The sequence below is a fragment of the Silurus meridionalis genome, chromosome 7 (genome assembly GCF_014805685.1).
Source record: "Silurus meridionalis isolate SWU-2019-XX chromosome 7, ASM1480568v1, whole genome shotgun sequence".
NCBI lineage: Eukaryota > Metazoa > Chordata > Actinopteri > Siluriformes > Siluridae > Silurus > Silurus meridionalis.
In genome coordinates, this window is record NC_060890.1 from 6,200,655 (window position 1) to 6,215,654 (window position 15,000).

The window sequence follows — 15,000 nt, forward strand, 5'->3', positions numbered from 1 at the left end:
AGCCTAAACGAATGCCTCGCCAGCTTAAGTGCTTCAAGAGAAAACCGGGCTCCTGCCAAGGGCTCGAGCGCTCGGGCCGCTTTGAAAAAGAGCATCTCCAGATTTCTTTCAGGTGCTCCAAAGCATTTCATCCTGTCTATCTACTGTCTGTACGGCTCAGGCTCAGGCCTTAATTGGTAATCCTACCTCTGCTCCTGTTTACGTGAGCGTTAAGAGGCGGTTAAGGCACATCTTCTGCCTTGACATGGCCTGTATGGAAACATTAAGCCCTGAACAAATGGACTGCATAAAGACATTAAGCTTCTGAGCAGTTGGGAGAGTCATGAATGAGAGGAAGTTTTAGACCATTAAAGCATGTTACATCCTGTTAATTGGTCTCACACCCAGACGCGTAGCACTCTGAGCAGAACCGGAGACTTTGAGCAACGTCAGCATCTTGCAGCACACACGTAGGGAGGACTGGGTGTTATTACAAGTGGTTAACCCTTCCACCACCTGACTCCTGACTCATCTCACAGATTACACCATGCCAGCAAGCCTTTTCTGGATGACTTAATTAATAGATGCTGTAGAGGTTGACCTAATACTACTACTACTACTACTACTACTACTGCTACAAATAATTCCTAACTAGAGGTCAACCGAGTGATCTGCCTGACGATATTTAACATTTAATTAATCGCCATGGGCTGATTGTGCTGCAAATTAGGGATTTTTAGGCAGGTGCATCTGACTCCCCAAACCGTTCGTGTACGTTCTGCGCTTGCATGGGAGACATAACTCTCCCACACCAGCTGGTGGCAGTAGTCTGTATTCCTCATCTACAAAGGGAAACCAGAAAGACTAGAACTGTGAATATATAAAGCAAGCATCATTTACACCTGCCGCGATCGTTATCTTAACGGATTCCTGTAGCTTTTTGCAATCAAGTCTGTTAAGTTGCAAAGACAAGCGCAAGAATGACAACAAGCGTGTTCCCTTTTTTTCTCGTGTGCTAATTCGCTGATGAGCTCTGCCGCTGTTAAACATGCAGAATCAGCCGACAAACATACCGGCCAAAAAAACTAGCATCGTATATCGGCCATCGGCTGCACTGATTTCTAATTTGGGCGGAAAAACCCGTACAGTCGACCTCTATTCGTATCCAACACAAAAAACAGGCAAATGTGCCAACTGATATATAAATCTGGATTGTTTGACAGTTATACAAGTCTCATGGACACAGCAGCTTCACTGAGAGACACAGGGACAGTTTTTGGCCTTAATTGAGAGACAGGGACACTTGACTAGCTTCACACAGGGAGACTAGCTTCAACAGAGAGACATTAGGTATGTTTTATGTCTTTATAGCGAGGTCAGTTTTTGGCTTTAGTGTCTAGGTGACACATGGGGACATTTTCTAGCTTCACAGACACACAATGACCTTCTGGAAGCCCTTCCTCCTCCCATCAGCCTTAAGCCTTCTCTCTCGGCTCGATTTTCTCGCTTTAGACATGCCATCCCCACTTTCTGTCCAGGTGAACTGTTGATTAACATGGAATAAAATCTATCGGCGTAGGTTTGCATCGTCTAACGTTAGACATGGCCACCTTTAATCTGATTTGTTTCATCGCAGAGATCAGACTAAAGCCGCCACTGATAAAAAAGGAAAATGCGTGCAAACCGAAACAAGTTTGTCTCCTCATCTTCCGATTAAGTCAAAGTTAATTAAAACTCTCTGTGAAGCTAAAATGTGTCCCTGTGTTTTTTGCTGAAGATAGAAAGTGTCCATGGGTCTCTCGGTGAAGTAAGAAAATGTCCCTGTGTCTCTTGCTGAAGGTAGAAAGCATCCATGGGTCTCTCGGTGAAACTAGAAAGTGTTCCAGTGTCTCTTGTTAAAGCTAGATGATGTCCATGTCTGTCTCTGTGAAGCTCAAAAGTGTCCATTTGTCGCTCAGGAACGCCAGAAAGCCAGAAATCTCTGTGTGTTTCAATGAAACTAGAAAGTCTGTCTGTCAGCGAAGCTAGAAAATGTCTGTGCACCCACAGGACCTCATGTTTCCAGGAATATGTATCTCTGTTGCAGTCGAGTTAATTTGTTTCTAAAGAGCATAGCAAGTTATTCTGGCTTTAGAGGCAACCTTTCTTCCCCTCCCCCATTTAATAACTAACAAGGAATTGGTAATTTTTTGCTTTAATAATTGACCCTTTGAACATTTTGTTCTGATTTACTCCTGAATTAAAAACACACAAAAAACAGATTTCATCATGGTTGTAAATTTCCTTTTTCAGACGTGCTCATGTCCTGCTGTGTAGTTCCTGTTCCTGTTTGCAAGTTTGCTCCAGGTCTGAAGGAGTAAACACGCAGCACATTTAGCCGAGGCTCGTCCTTATGGCTGCGTCTTGAAAACTGGAACTGGGTTGGTTTGTTTGTTTGTTGGTTCAACAATCAGCCAATTTAACTATAGGTATTGGGCAAAAGTATTGGGACATCTGACTTTTCCATCCATATGTGGTTCTTCCAGAAAACTGTAAACACAAATTGGAGGCACACAAGTGTATAGAATGTCTTTAGATAAAGTAGCATTAAATCTGGCCTGTAATTGAACTAGGAGACCCAAACCAGCATGTTCCAGCATGACGAAGCAAGTTCATGAAGATATGCTTTACATGTATTGGAGTGGAAAAAAGGAATCTTCTGCAGCCTGTTATAGATCTCTGACCGTATTGAACACCTTTTGGAATGCACCCCAGGCCTCCTCACTCTACATCAGCACCTGACTTTTGCCTCTTGTGCCAGAATGAGCCCAAATCTCCACAAGCACACTCCAGGTTTTTATATTATAGACGTTATTACAAGAGCAAATGGGGACTAAATGTGAAATAGGAGGCTCAGTTTGGAATCTGTGTTTTAGAATAATTCCCTGGCGAGGCGATTGTACCCTGACTGTGAAATCGTAACAATTCTAGTTCGGACTATGAAACCCAAGATTTCCCAATTGATAAATAAAAAGCAATTCGCAATCCAAGCAAACACAAATTCCTTTATTCCTATAACTGAGGAATTGCAGCACGTTTTTGTTGTCTTTCATGCACGATTCTGCATCTGCCCCAATAATGCAAAAGTACATGTCTCTTTTGTTTATCTGTAGCCATCCTGGCAGCTCCAGGGAGCAGGATTGTGGGTTGTGGGAGGTTTTTATTGAGGGGGGAAGCTTGTGAAAGGAAGTGTGGGTTGGGAAAGTCGAGTTTCTTTCCCCCGAAAGGTCGCTTCAACTTCAGAAGCAGAAACCGAGCCTGCAAAAAAAAGAGGAGAAACTGGTCGGCCGAGCGGGGAGGGTCCTGCGCCAGCAGAGACCCAGGGAGTGCATCCAGGGGTGAAAGAGGGGGATGCCGGGAGAAAAAGCGCCCCCCTGGGAATGGCCCGGGGCCGGGGAGGAAATTGGAAGTTAAGCGCAATGCCGGCGGGAGGGCCGCGGGGTTAGGAGAGGAGCCCAGGAGAGGAAGCGGGCCGTCAATGTGTGGAGGAAAAAGTGCAGGGGTGTGCCGCTGCTCTCCTGGGCAAAGCACTCAGGCAACACTACACACAGCACTCACAGCTGGCTTTTGTTGTGCTTTTCCCCCCCTCCTCCTCATTTTCAAAAAAGGAAAGGAGCATTCGTTCTTTTTTTAGATTCTGTTTCATAAGCGCTATTAAACGACCTGACGCCTGTCACACTACAGTCAGCTACAGTATGCAGCGTTTATCTGACCTTAGAGAAGAAAATATTATTTACGCAGCACATTTTATTACGAATAATAATGGCCGCTTTACACACTTGATGCACTCGATTTGGAATAAACAGCCACCCTTCACATTTCTCGGAGAGCGGATTGAGTTTCAGGGCCATTAGCCAAATGTTAATATTATACTCTGGTTTTTTTTTTTTTTTGACGTGGCTGTTGAAGCCACATGAACTTGTCTGGTCCTGCATTGCAGAGTGCCTCCGTGGCCTTTCTCACAAAGCACCAGGCGTTCAGGGTCTCCTCAGCGTACAGTGTAATAGGGATATTTTCCATATTCTCGACAAAAGAACAACAGACGAACGTATTCGCGCACACTGCTCTGCGACACACTCTGGACCGGCAATCACAGTTATTCATTTACTGCAAACGCGTACAGCATAACTGCAGCTCAGCACGTCACTGACTGATGTGTGTTGATTGAACAGGTTCCCATGTGACCAAACATTCCTCTGTGTGTGTGTTGTGTAAGTGATTAACTTCTGTTAGGAATGTTTTAAATTGCGTTGTCCACACACAATCTTTTTAACCCCTTCCCCCTTTAGAAGGACTGTATTTGTTTTAATTTGTTCAATAAACTCATCTGGTATTACATAGACACAAACATGGTGCAAAGGACATCGCATTGTATTGGGACACTTAATTTTTCCAGCCGTATGTGCTTCTTTCCCAGGCTGTTACCACAAAGTTGGAGGCACACAATTGTATTTGTATTTGGTAGCATGGCTTTTTCCTCTTCACTTGAACTAGAAGACCCAAACCTGTTCCAGCATCACAATGCCCCTGAGCACAAATCCAGACCTGTGAAGATATGCATTACATTTGTTGGATTGGAAGATCTTGAGTGGCCTGCTATAGAGCTCTGTCCTCAACCTTACACCTTTGGAATAATTTGAAACGCTGTCTGAACCCCAGGTACATCAGTACCTGACTTTACTAACACCTTTGTGGATGAATGAGCACAGATCTCCACAAACACACTCCGAAATCTAGTGGAACATCTTCCCAGAAGAGCGGAAACTATTATAAGAGCGGACAAATGCGCACTGGATAGATATTGTTAATATAAACAATCTAGTACTGCAAATATTTCTGTGGGTTGTGCAAATTAGTGCCATGTAGACCTCTACTACAAAGTCAAAGCAGTCATGACTGTTGTTTTTTTTTTTTGCTGAGGTTCATCATGTATTTCCCCTCATGATGTAGTGTAATAAAACTGAATCTGATGTGCATTGAACATTGAAATCATGCACAGGAAGTGTTAGTTTTTCATAGACCATTTATTAGTTATATTTATGATCCTAAATTCTTGTATATCAAACGCATGAACATGTTTATCAGGGTTTCTTTGGGAGTAAAAAAAAATTTTAGTTCTTAAAAAGTCTTAAATTTACAGTTTTGCGTCTTAAATCAATTTCAACAGGTCGTAATAATTTTTTTTTGGTTTGTTTCCATGGTGTCTCCAAATCTAATTTTACGACTTCAAATGAGACCAACACGCAATAACCAATCAGCTTTCAGTTAGTTTGAAGTGCAAGTTTAGCGATTCTTGGCTTAAAGGAAATTAATTTAGGGCTCAGTTAATGCCAGTTGCTGACAATGTATTTGTATGTGTCTGTTGTAATATTGGTTTTAAATTTCATTCTTAATGGTCTTCGTGAAACCTGCAGAAACCCTGTTTATTTAAAGATTTGCTGTTCGCACAAGTTCTTTTGCAATCCGGGGCAATGGCACCTGGAAAGTGGTGCAGATGCAGTGATGAACGCTTTGGCAGTATGAACTTGTCAGTTATCTTGTTAATGTTTAGGCGTTTCATATCTTGTCCTGTCTTTTACAGGCGAAACCGATCTATGGAGGCTGGCTGTGTTTGGCTCCAGAGGGAACGGATTTTGACAATCCGATGCAGCGGTCTCGGGTAAGAAGTGATCCGTTTCCTGTCCTTCCTATGCTCTTGCTACCTCTTTAAAAAGGCAGAAGTTGATTAGAAAGCAGTGTCTGCAGAGTCTTATTATAAAAAAAGTCAAATTTTACAAATCGAAATTTTAGGTCTTTAAAAACATTTGCTGTTCTAGGTCTTAAATCAAATTTTAAACGGGTCTTAATTTTTCTATTTTCAATGTAACGTTTTCTCTAACGCTCATTAAAATGCTCCCGCAGCACTTTAGAATGTTGTTTTGTTTTGTTTGTTTCCTTGGTACTTTAATTCTTTCTTTCGCCTGTTCCAAATATAATTCCCTGTATTTTGACTACAAATTGGTGTGAATCTCTCATGGACTGTACCACAGACGTAAAAGATAAATCTTAATTTTCCGGTGTGGGGAAGTGCAAGTTTAGCGATCTCTACTTAAAGGAAAGTAATTTAGGCCTCATTTAAGGTCATTCATGTGTTTGTGATATGGGTCTTAAATTTCCTTCATAATGGTCTTAAAGAGGTCTTAAAAGGTCTTAAATTGACTCGTTGAAACCTTGACAAATCCTCTGCGATGGTTCTAAAGCGCTGTAATGTTTTTTCCCCCCCTGCACAGAAATGGCAGCGGCGCTTCTTGTGCTGTACGAACACGGCTGCTTGCGCTTCGCTCTGGACGAGTCGGTAAGCACCCTTATTATTTATAAAAGCGTTCTCTTTTTCCTGGCACTTGCTCTCCACAACATGCTGAGGTCATACACTGAATAAAGGCATCATGTGATGTCTCTTATTCATTCAAGTAAGTGAATGATGAAGTGCAGTGGGAAGCGGATGCAAAGTGGCCCCGTGGCGCGATCGAGCCGGTTTAATTCGCTGCAGTGTGTCATGAGGGGAAACTTGGCTGCCTGATCAGGCACAGAGATTACAGCGTTTGTGTTTAATCTGTGAGGCCCACACGCTCTGAACACCCCTGAGTTGTTCAGATCGCCAGAGTTTCAGTTCGATCCAGTTCAATACGCGCTGTGCATCAGCACAGTGAGACCAGAAGCAGAGTCACGTAGTTGCCGTAACTGTCGAGAGCGTGCGCTCGGGAACAAGTTCAGTGTGGTATCGCTTTTCCTTCAATTGTAGAGGTTTAAAGATTCTGTCAGTTCTATTGTCTGCGCTTGCTATTCATCTGGGCCGAGATGCCCCCCCTTCTCAGGAAAAGCTGGAGAATTAGGTCAGGGAAGCGCTGGTCTGGAGGACAAGGCGAAAATAAAAATAAAGTCGAGAAATTTTGATCTCAAGTGGCTCCAAAAATAAACTTTCATTTGACTAGGGTAAGAATGATTTAGCCGGCTGAGCTGCTATTGTTTAATGTGAAATAATACAGTGTGATGACTTGCATGAGCAAACCAGAAGACAGTAGGGATGTGTTTTTCTTTCTGGCTGGTAAACCTATACATTAGAGGCAAAAGTATTTGGACACCGAACAAACGCATTTTTGTGGGTTTTTTCGTTGCGTTTAAAGCACAAACTTGTTTGCTCAAACTTGTCCCTGCACCCTAATGGTGCACAAAGCAAGCTCCATAAATGCGAGGTGGTATCAATGGTGCTGGCTGGTGCCATTCTGACCACATGCGTTAGTCTGATTACAACCCCATTGAACTCCTTTGGCGTTAATAGGAACGCCGACCAAATCTAAAGCCCCCTTGTCTGACAGATCACAGATCCTCACAGCCATGCTCAAACATCTAGTAGAAAGCCTTTGCAGAAACATGGAGGTTATTATAACAGCAAAAGAGGGAATTGCTATAAAATGAGATCCTCATCCTAATGCATTTTGTGACATTTGTTCGGTATTGTGGACAGATTCCCATTTTCTGTTTTTTTTTCTTTTTATTTGGTTTTCATGTAAAAAAAGTGGAAACTAGGATTTGGGATGGTTATTTTGCTGACCCCACTTATAATTAGCCTTTGTCCACAACTTATTCCTCTGTCTACCGAGATCAGCATCACGAACGATAATCATTACACACGTTTCAATGCTCGACGCCGAGCTCTTCGAAACGAGCAGGAGCAGGACTGCGAGAGAAAGAGATGCTCGAACCGCGAAGCCTGCGCTCAGAAGAGCGTTCCCCCCGATATGCCCTTATTTGGTGAAACAGCGAAGAGGGCCATCGTGACGTCACCATTCTCTGAGAACATTAGCCCCCTGAAACCACATGGAAATGCAAAAAATGCTCGGAGAATCTCATTCCACCGAACGGCGCGACCGCAATACCTATTTCTGTAACCAGAGTCTGTGTTTAGAAAGCTTAAATCAAATCATCTGGAGAAGACAGACGGGGTAGAGGGGCTGAGGGTCATCACTCATCTGCTCTTAAAGCAGCTCGGATGAAGCAATCTGGCGGGTCTGTTCATTAAATGCTTCCAGAGTTTATTGTATAGCCTCAAAAGTTGTAGGTGTTGGGGGAGGGGGTGGGGGGGTGTTTGGAGGAAGGGGGTGTTGTCGCTCACCCTTCAACCCTGCAGTTTGATTAAATGCACTGCAAGTCAAGACACATTCATGCTGTCTAATGTGCATCTGCAATACAATCTCAATGCTTCTCAATAGTTTGTCTACATTTTTCTTCTCTTGGACGGTCTCATTCGTCTCCAAACAAAGAAAATGTTTGGTTTTTTGCGTAGTTATTGAGGATGTGTGTGTGTGTGTCCAATAATATAACTTCTGAAAATAATCAGCTAGTCACCCAAAGCCGAGACAATAGAAGCATGTAATTTGATCCCCTTGGTTTGGGGCGCTAACGTAAAGCGTTTAAACGCCAGACTTGGCAAGACTCGCTCTCTTTGTGGTGTTGCCAAAAACTCAGCCATTTGTTACCCTGATTGTATAATAAGACTCTTTAGTGCCTTCTCTTTTTTTTTTTTCTTTTACAAGACTGATTTGTTGCTTTTGTCTTATCTAAAAACAAAAAAACCCAAAGTTTTCCACCCCCCATTGAGTGCAAAGTTCAGACAATTGTGTCGCATAAACATTACCGTACCAGTTGGCTACGAGCTCTTTCCGTGCTCATGTTTGCGCTCTGTATCGTGCGGGATAGTTGATCTTACGGTCTGTGTCAACTGTTCTCGCAGTGCTTTTGTTCTGAGCGATGGCGCTATTATTTACTATGCACTTCTGGCTCATGTGAACTCCCGGTGTCTCATTACGCAGTTTTTTTTTCTTATCCTCTCAGAAGCAGTCTGTCTAGTGAGACAGAACGAGTGCTGCAGTTGTGTCGCTGTGACACGCTGTAATAGCCATATTTGGCAGTCGCCGACATTCGCTGGCGGCTTTTAATAAAGCGAGATCCACTTAAAATGGCCATAAAAGGAGCCAGGAAACAGCCAGCACCTGGTTTACATCGAGGGGCCGCAAAATGGCTGATAACAGCTCAGGCAGAAACGGTGAGATGTGCCACCATGAAGCCAAACCTCTTAACAGCTGAAAGTCCAGGACGCACAAGTGGGTCACAAGTGGTGAACAGTAATGAAATAAACGCCATTCGTTACTGTACTTTAGTAGCTTTTGTGTGTATCTGTACTTTGCTGACGTGTTTCCATTTAAGGAGATTTTTACTTCACTAGTCAAATATATTACTTATGACAACCACATTTTGCAAAATCTGTCGTTCTTTTTATTTACAGTGAGGCAAAAAAGTATTTAGTCCACCGCCAGTTGTGCAAGTTCTCCTAAAAGATGAGAGAGGCATGGAATTTTCATCATAGGTACACTTCAACTATAAGAGACAAAAATTAGAAAAAAAAATCCCGCAGTTGCTTCTTCACACCAAGCTGTTTACCTATTGCAGATTCAGTCTTCCCAGCCTGGTGAAGGTCTACAATTTTGTTTCTGGTGTCCTTTGACAGCTCTTTGGTCTTGGCCATAGTTTGAAGTCTGACTGTTTGAGGTTGTGGACAGGTGTCTTTTATACTGATAACGATTTCAAACAGGTGCCGTTAATACAGGTAACAAGTGGAGGACAGAGGAGCCTCTTACAGAAGTTGTTACAGGTCTGTGAGAGCCAGAAATCTTGCTTTTTTGTAGGTGACCAAATACTTATTTTCCACCATAATTTGCAAATAAATTCTTTAGAAATCAGACAATGTGATGCGTGAAAAAATTAACTGGTCAAACATTCAGGAAGGCAACAATCAGTTTTGATCGCCGCTCGGTGGCATCTACTCATCACGAAAATGCAGTCCATCGTCAGTTCAGAAACAGACATTTCGAGAGTATAAATGATGGAAGAAACTCCTGACTCAAACGCACCACAAAGCCCGTGGCCGCATTTGCACGATTTTTATGAAGCAGTTGAAAAGAAGGTTTTGGGCTCATGGTAATTATATTAGATATCAATCAGTGTTTGACCCTTTAATATCATTCTATTAATAGATCGATGAGTTAATTAGGCAAAGAGTCTCGTGACAAAAATTTAATTTTTTGGAACATTATAATAAATCAAACACTTTTGCACCTTTTACTCAAGTGAAAGTTTAAAGGGAGCACTTTTACTTTTACTGAGTGCATCTTTACTTTAATTCAAGGTTTGTGTACCACTGTGGGTCACGCGTTGTTCTGCTTGTAGAGACAAGATTAAGCATGTTTGATTATTCTCCTTCTCGGGATTTGGCTGAGATTCCTTTTCCACACCACGAGATTAGGGCTGTACATTGCTGCTTCCTGTATTCCCCGGCCTGGCCTCTCGCTCTGATAAAGGCTTCCTGAGTCGGCATTATAACAGAGCGTGATGAGTATATGATATGCATAGTGCCTTTTTTTCTTTTTTTTTTTTTTCTTTTCTTTTTCTCAGTAGGTTGTTTTACAGTGTTTGAGCAACAAACAGACACGGGACACTGAGCACACAACCCGAAGTGATCAAATTTCACAATATCGATAGTTTCATAACGTGCTGTTCCATAATAGTGCCGAGATCAGCTTTTTATGTGAAATGTAAAGTGGTAATATTTTGACCGAAAAAAACATTTTTTTTTTTTTTAGGATGAATTTAGTAAGAATCCTTTTTCACATACTGTGCATAAAATCACATTCATTGTAAACAATGTCTTTGAATGATACTTTATACCCCGTGCTATTTTTGTTAATTGTAACTAGTAAGAGTGTAGTTTTTAACACTCCACAGTGCTTGTTTATTGTTTTATTATTTCTTCGTTGTTTTCTGGCCATCTGAGGATGGAGCCGTGTGCAATAAAATTTTTAAAGCACATGAAACGCACAGTTATTTATTTATTTTATATATTTATATATAAATAAAAATATGGACAAAAGCATTGGGACACATTTGTCTTCGGCTTTGGTAGCATGATATTTTCCCTTCACTTGACCGAGGAAAATCCTGTTCCAGCACGACAATGACTCTGTGCACAAGTCCAAGGTACTTATTTTGCTAAATGGTACTATTCTGACCACGTACACTACACGTCTGCGTTTTCATCATTGACCGCACGTTAGAACAAAGAGCAAACGTGTAATTCTGCCCTTGAGAACAGAAAGACCTTCAACGAGCTGAACCCCTGAAAATGTCGACCATTTGGCAACTTGTGCACTAATATTCACTTGTGGCTGGATGAGCACAAATCTCTATAACTCTAGTGGAACTTTTTCTTAGAAGAGTGAACGTTATTATAACAGGGAACGTGGACTGAATGTGGAATGTCGTGTTCAAAAAGCAGATATTATAATTATGGTTAAGTGTCCACAATCATTTGTCTGCATAGTGTAGGACTGTTTCAATACTGCCTTGGAATTTGATTATGGTGACGTCCCCCCCATTAAATGTTTGTTTGGCAAAAACACTGACATGTACTTCCTTTGTGAGCTAGACTGAGGGGGGGGGAATTAAATTTTCCATCTGCTTCCCCTCACAGCCAAGCACACTACCGCAAGGCACCGTCAACATGAACCTGTGCACGGATGTGATTGATGCCGAACCGAAGACTGGCCAGAAGAACGCACTGTGTATCATCACGCCTGAACAGGAATACTACATCCGGGGGGACAACAAAGAACTTATTAACGGGTGTGTGTCTGCGCTGTTTATATTCTCCAGGTGTTGCAGCATTTGCAGGTTTTCTGATGAACGTTATTTTTTTCCCCCCCAGGTGGAGCGAGCAGCTAGTTGTTTATCCAAGGACCAACAAGCAAAATCAAAAGAAGAAGCGCAAGGTAGAGCCAACAACGTCTCAGGTGTGTGAGAGCTTTATTCAGAACGGGGGTCTATGTGAGTGAAAGCAGCGTTCCTATCCACAGTGCTGAGGAAAATTGTCTTTCCCTCAGGAGCCCGGTCCGGCCAAAGTAGCTGTGACTGGCTCGGGAATCCCAGAGGCGGAGAAAGTTCCAGACTCCAGCTCCATCATATGGCAGGAGGAGCTGCAGAGCAGAGAAGCCGAGGTGTCGCAGGCATGGTCCTCACCAGATATGACGCCCCAGGGCTCACTGCTCACTCCTGCAGGTATGCGGGAATCCCGACGTTCTTATAGAAGTATAACTTCGCTGGTTTCCATCCCGTAATATTTATAATACACCGACTAGGCATAACTTTCCCCAAATCTAATTCGCTGTATTTTGACTACAAATGAGACCCAACATGCAACATCCAATCAGCTTTCTGTTATTGGTGCAAATCTCTTTCTGATTGTACCACAGGCATAAAACTGATCCCAACCCAGGTCTTGCATTTCATTCTTAATGGTCCAATAAAGGTCTAAAAAGCTGCAGGAACCTTGAGAAATGTTGACATGCCAGAAGCAGGAAAAAATGGGAAAACGTAAGCGAGTTTGACACGGGCCAAATTCTGATGTCTTATCGACTGGGTCAGTAATCTTGTATAATTTAATAAATAAGGCTTATTTACCTTAATACATGTATAATTGTTTAGCAAAAGTCAGCTTGAGCAGGGAACGCAGGAAGGAAGACACTGTCTATAGCAGGTGATGGGACCATGAACGTCCCTGATCCTGAACATTTCCCACCCTGCCTGATCTGCATACACGTGATTGTTTGTTCATGCCCTCGTAGAACAAACAGCCGAGCGAACACACACACACACACACACACACACACACACACACACACGAACGACTCTACGCTCTGGTTATATTCCATGGAAAGATTAATCTAAAATAATGAATGTAAAGTCCTTTTCATGTCTCACGTTCTTTCCTCTGCAGAGGAAGCAGATCTGGGCTCTGTCAATGGAGATGAGGTGGACCGGAGCGCGTTTTCCTTTTCCCCGTGTATGTCCCAGCCCCCGCAGGACCTGGTTTCCCCGACCGCAGGCTTGCTGGGTGGTGTTCCCAGGTGCCCATCGCCCGCCCACAGTGAACCATTCCCCTCAGGGAGCAGTCTGCTGTCTAACGGCTCGCACATCAGCGGCTCCATCAGCTCGCTGGACTCGGACGCCAGCACAGACAGCCACATGGCGCTTCGAGGACGCACCAAGCCTGAGAAACGCAGGGAGAGACCGGACAGAGATGCTGTACTCAGCCCAGAGAGGAGGTGAGCCAGGGAAACCTCTGCAGCTGCATCTAACCTCTGGATCAGCCATTCTAAAATAGATATTTGAACAAACATCATTCACTATGGACTCCAGGTCCTAAGATGTGCTTTTTGAAAATCTCCATTTCTTGTTAAAATAACCTACACTCTTCTGAGAAGATGTTCCACTAGATTTTTGAGTGAGGTTGTAGAGATTTATGTTCATTCAGCCCCAAGGGGTGTAGTAAAGTCAGGTACTGATGAGGCCTGATGTTCAGTCAACGTTCCCAATTTCTTTAATAGGGTTGAGATCAGATCTTTGTAGCAGGCCACTCGAGATCTTTCTCTCAAACCCATGTATTTGGGAATTGTCATGCTGGAGCATGTTTGATATTTCCCAGATTAGAGAAGAACCATTCCATTGGGCAGGTTTCCCATCACGTTTGTTCATCTAGTATATGTGTGCACTAGAGGTGTAACGCAATGCTGTTATTCAGAATGTTTGTTTAGTGTTTGAGTAATCAGGATCTGTATTCAGATTTAACTGGGTGTGGCCTAAACCTGAACACTATATTTAAACCGAAAGACTGGGAAAACCGAGCAATATAAATAATAATTAGTAAAAATGTTGCAGTTCCTTGACCACAGCTCAAGTTCATATTTGGGCTCCACCAGATGTCGAATCATTTGGCAGGATTTTTAATCTAATGTGCCTGAGAGAGATTTTTAAAATGCAACCTTTCCCACATCAGGACATACTAGTGTATATTTTTTAACATTTACCTCCAGTAATTAGATTTACTGTAGTACTTGGGGTTTGCTTATTTCCAGAACAGGGTTTCTGTGGGGTCTTAAAAAGACTATAATATAAATATCTACATTTTAGGTATTAAAAAGTCTTAAAATTAGCTCTTCTAGGCCTTAAATAATTATAAACAGTTCGCAATTTTCCCATGTAGCGCTTCATTTAACGCTCATTGAAATGCTCCTGCAGCACATTAGAATGTTTTTGTTCCAAATATAATTCGCTGTATTACGACTCCAATCGAGACCCACATGCAACAACCAATCAGCTTTCTGTAATTGGTGCGAATCTCTCGGATTGTACCACAGACGCAAAACGAATTACATTTTTCAGCTGTGTGGAAGTGCAAGTTTAGCGATACTCTGCATGAAAACAATGAATTTTAGGACTCGGTTAAGGCCGTTTGCAAACAGCGTATTTGTGTATGTTTGTGATGTCCTGATATGGGTTTTAGATTTTATTCTTAATGGTCTAAAAAGGTCTTAAAATGTCTTAGATTTGACTTGGTGAAACCTGCAGAAACCTTCATTCATCTTCAATAATTGTTTATTTTAGTACTTGGGATTTGTTTCATGCCTAAAAAATCTAAGACACATACTCATTATAATCCTAATCTGATTTACAATAAATAACGAACAGTAAAGATACGCTGCCCTTTTGCACGCCGTGTGATTTGTTTGACTAATATGGAGCCAAAGTATGGTTTTTTTTGGTTCACCATGCAAAACCCCTGATACTGTTTGGCACATACTATGTAACCTATAAAGCACACAAGGTGCAAAAGATCAGAAAGTATGGAACCGTCTAATATTGATATACTTTAAATAACCCTGTTCATAAGACGGATTGAATAGAAAGCATGCCTTTTTTTTCATTTTGCCATTTTTTTATTTTGTTTATGTTGGACATAAACCCATTTGTGCTTCAACAACTTTTGAATGGGGATCATGTTTCTGGGATTCTCCTCTCCCACAGCTCCAAGGTCAAAAGCCCCAAAGCGAAGCA

The 15,000-nt window shown here is 42.3% G+C and overlaps 1 protein-coding gene across 1 annotated transcript in view; it reads left to right on the top strand.

Moving 5' to 3' along the window:
• Positions 1-15,000, top strand: part of LOC124388378 (myosin phosphatase Rho interacting protein) — a 45,771-nt gene that overhangs the window by 2,595 nt on the left and 28,176 nt on the right. Inside the window, 7 exon segments of the mRNA XM_046852936.1 lie at positions 5,600-5,677; positions 6,288-6,303; positions 6,306-6,352; positions 11,582-11,733; positions 11,816-11,900; positions 11,991-12,165; positions 12,884-13,211. Coding sequence (XP_046708892.1) covers positions 5,600-5,677; positions 6,288-6,303; positions 6,306-6,352; positions 11,582-11,733; positions 11,816-11,900; positions 11,991-12,165; positions 12,884-13,211 — 881 coding nt within the window.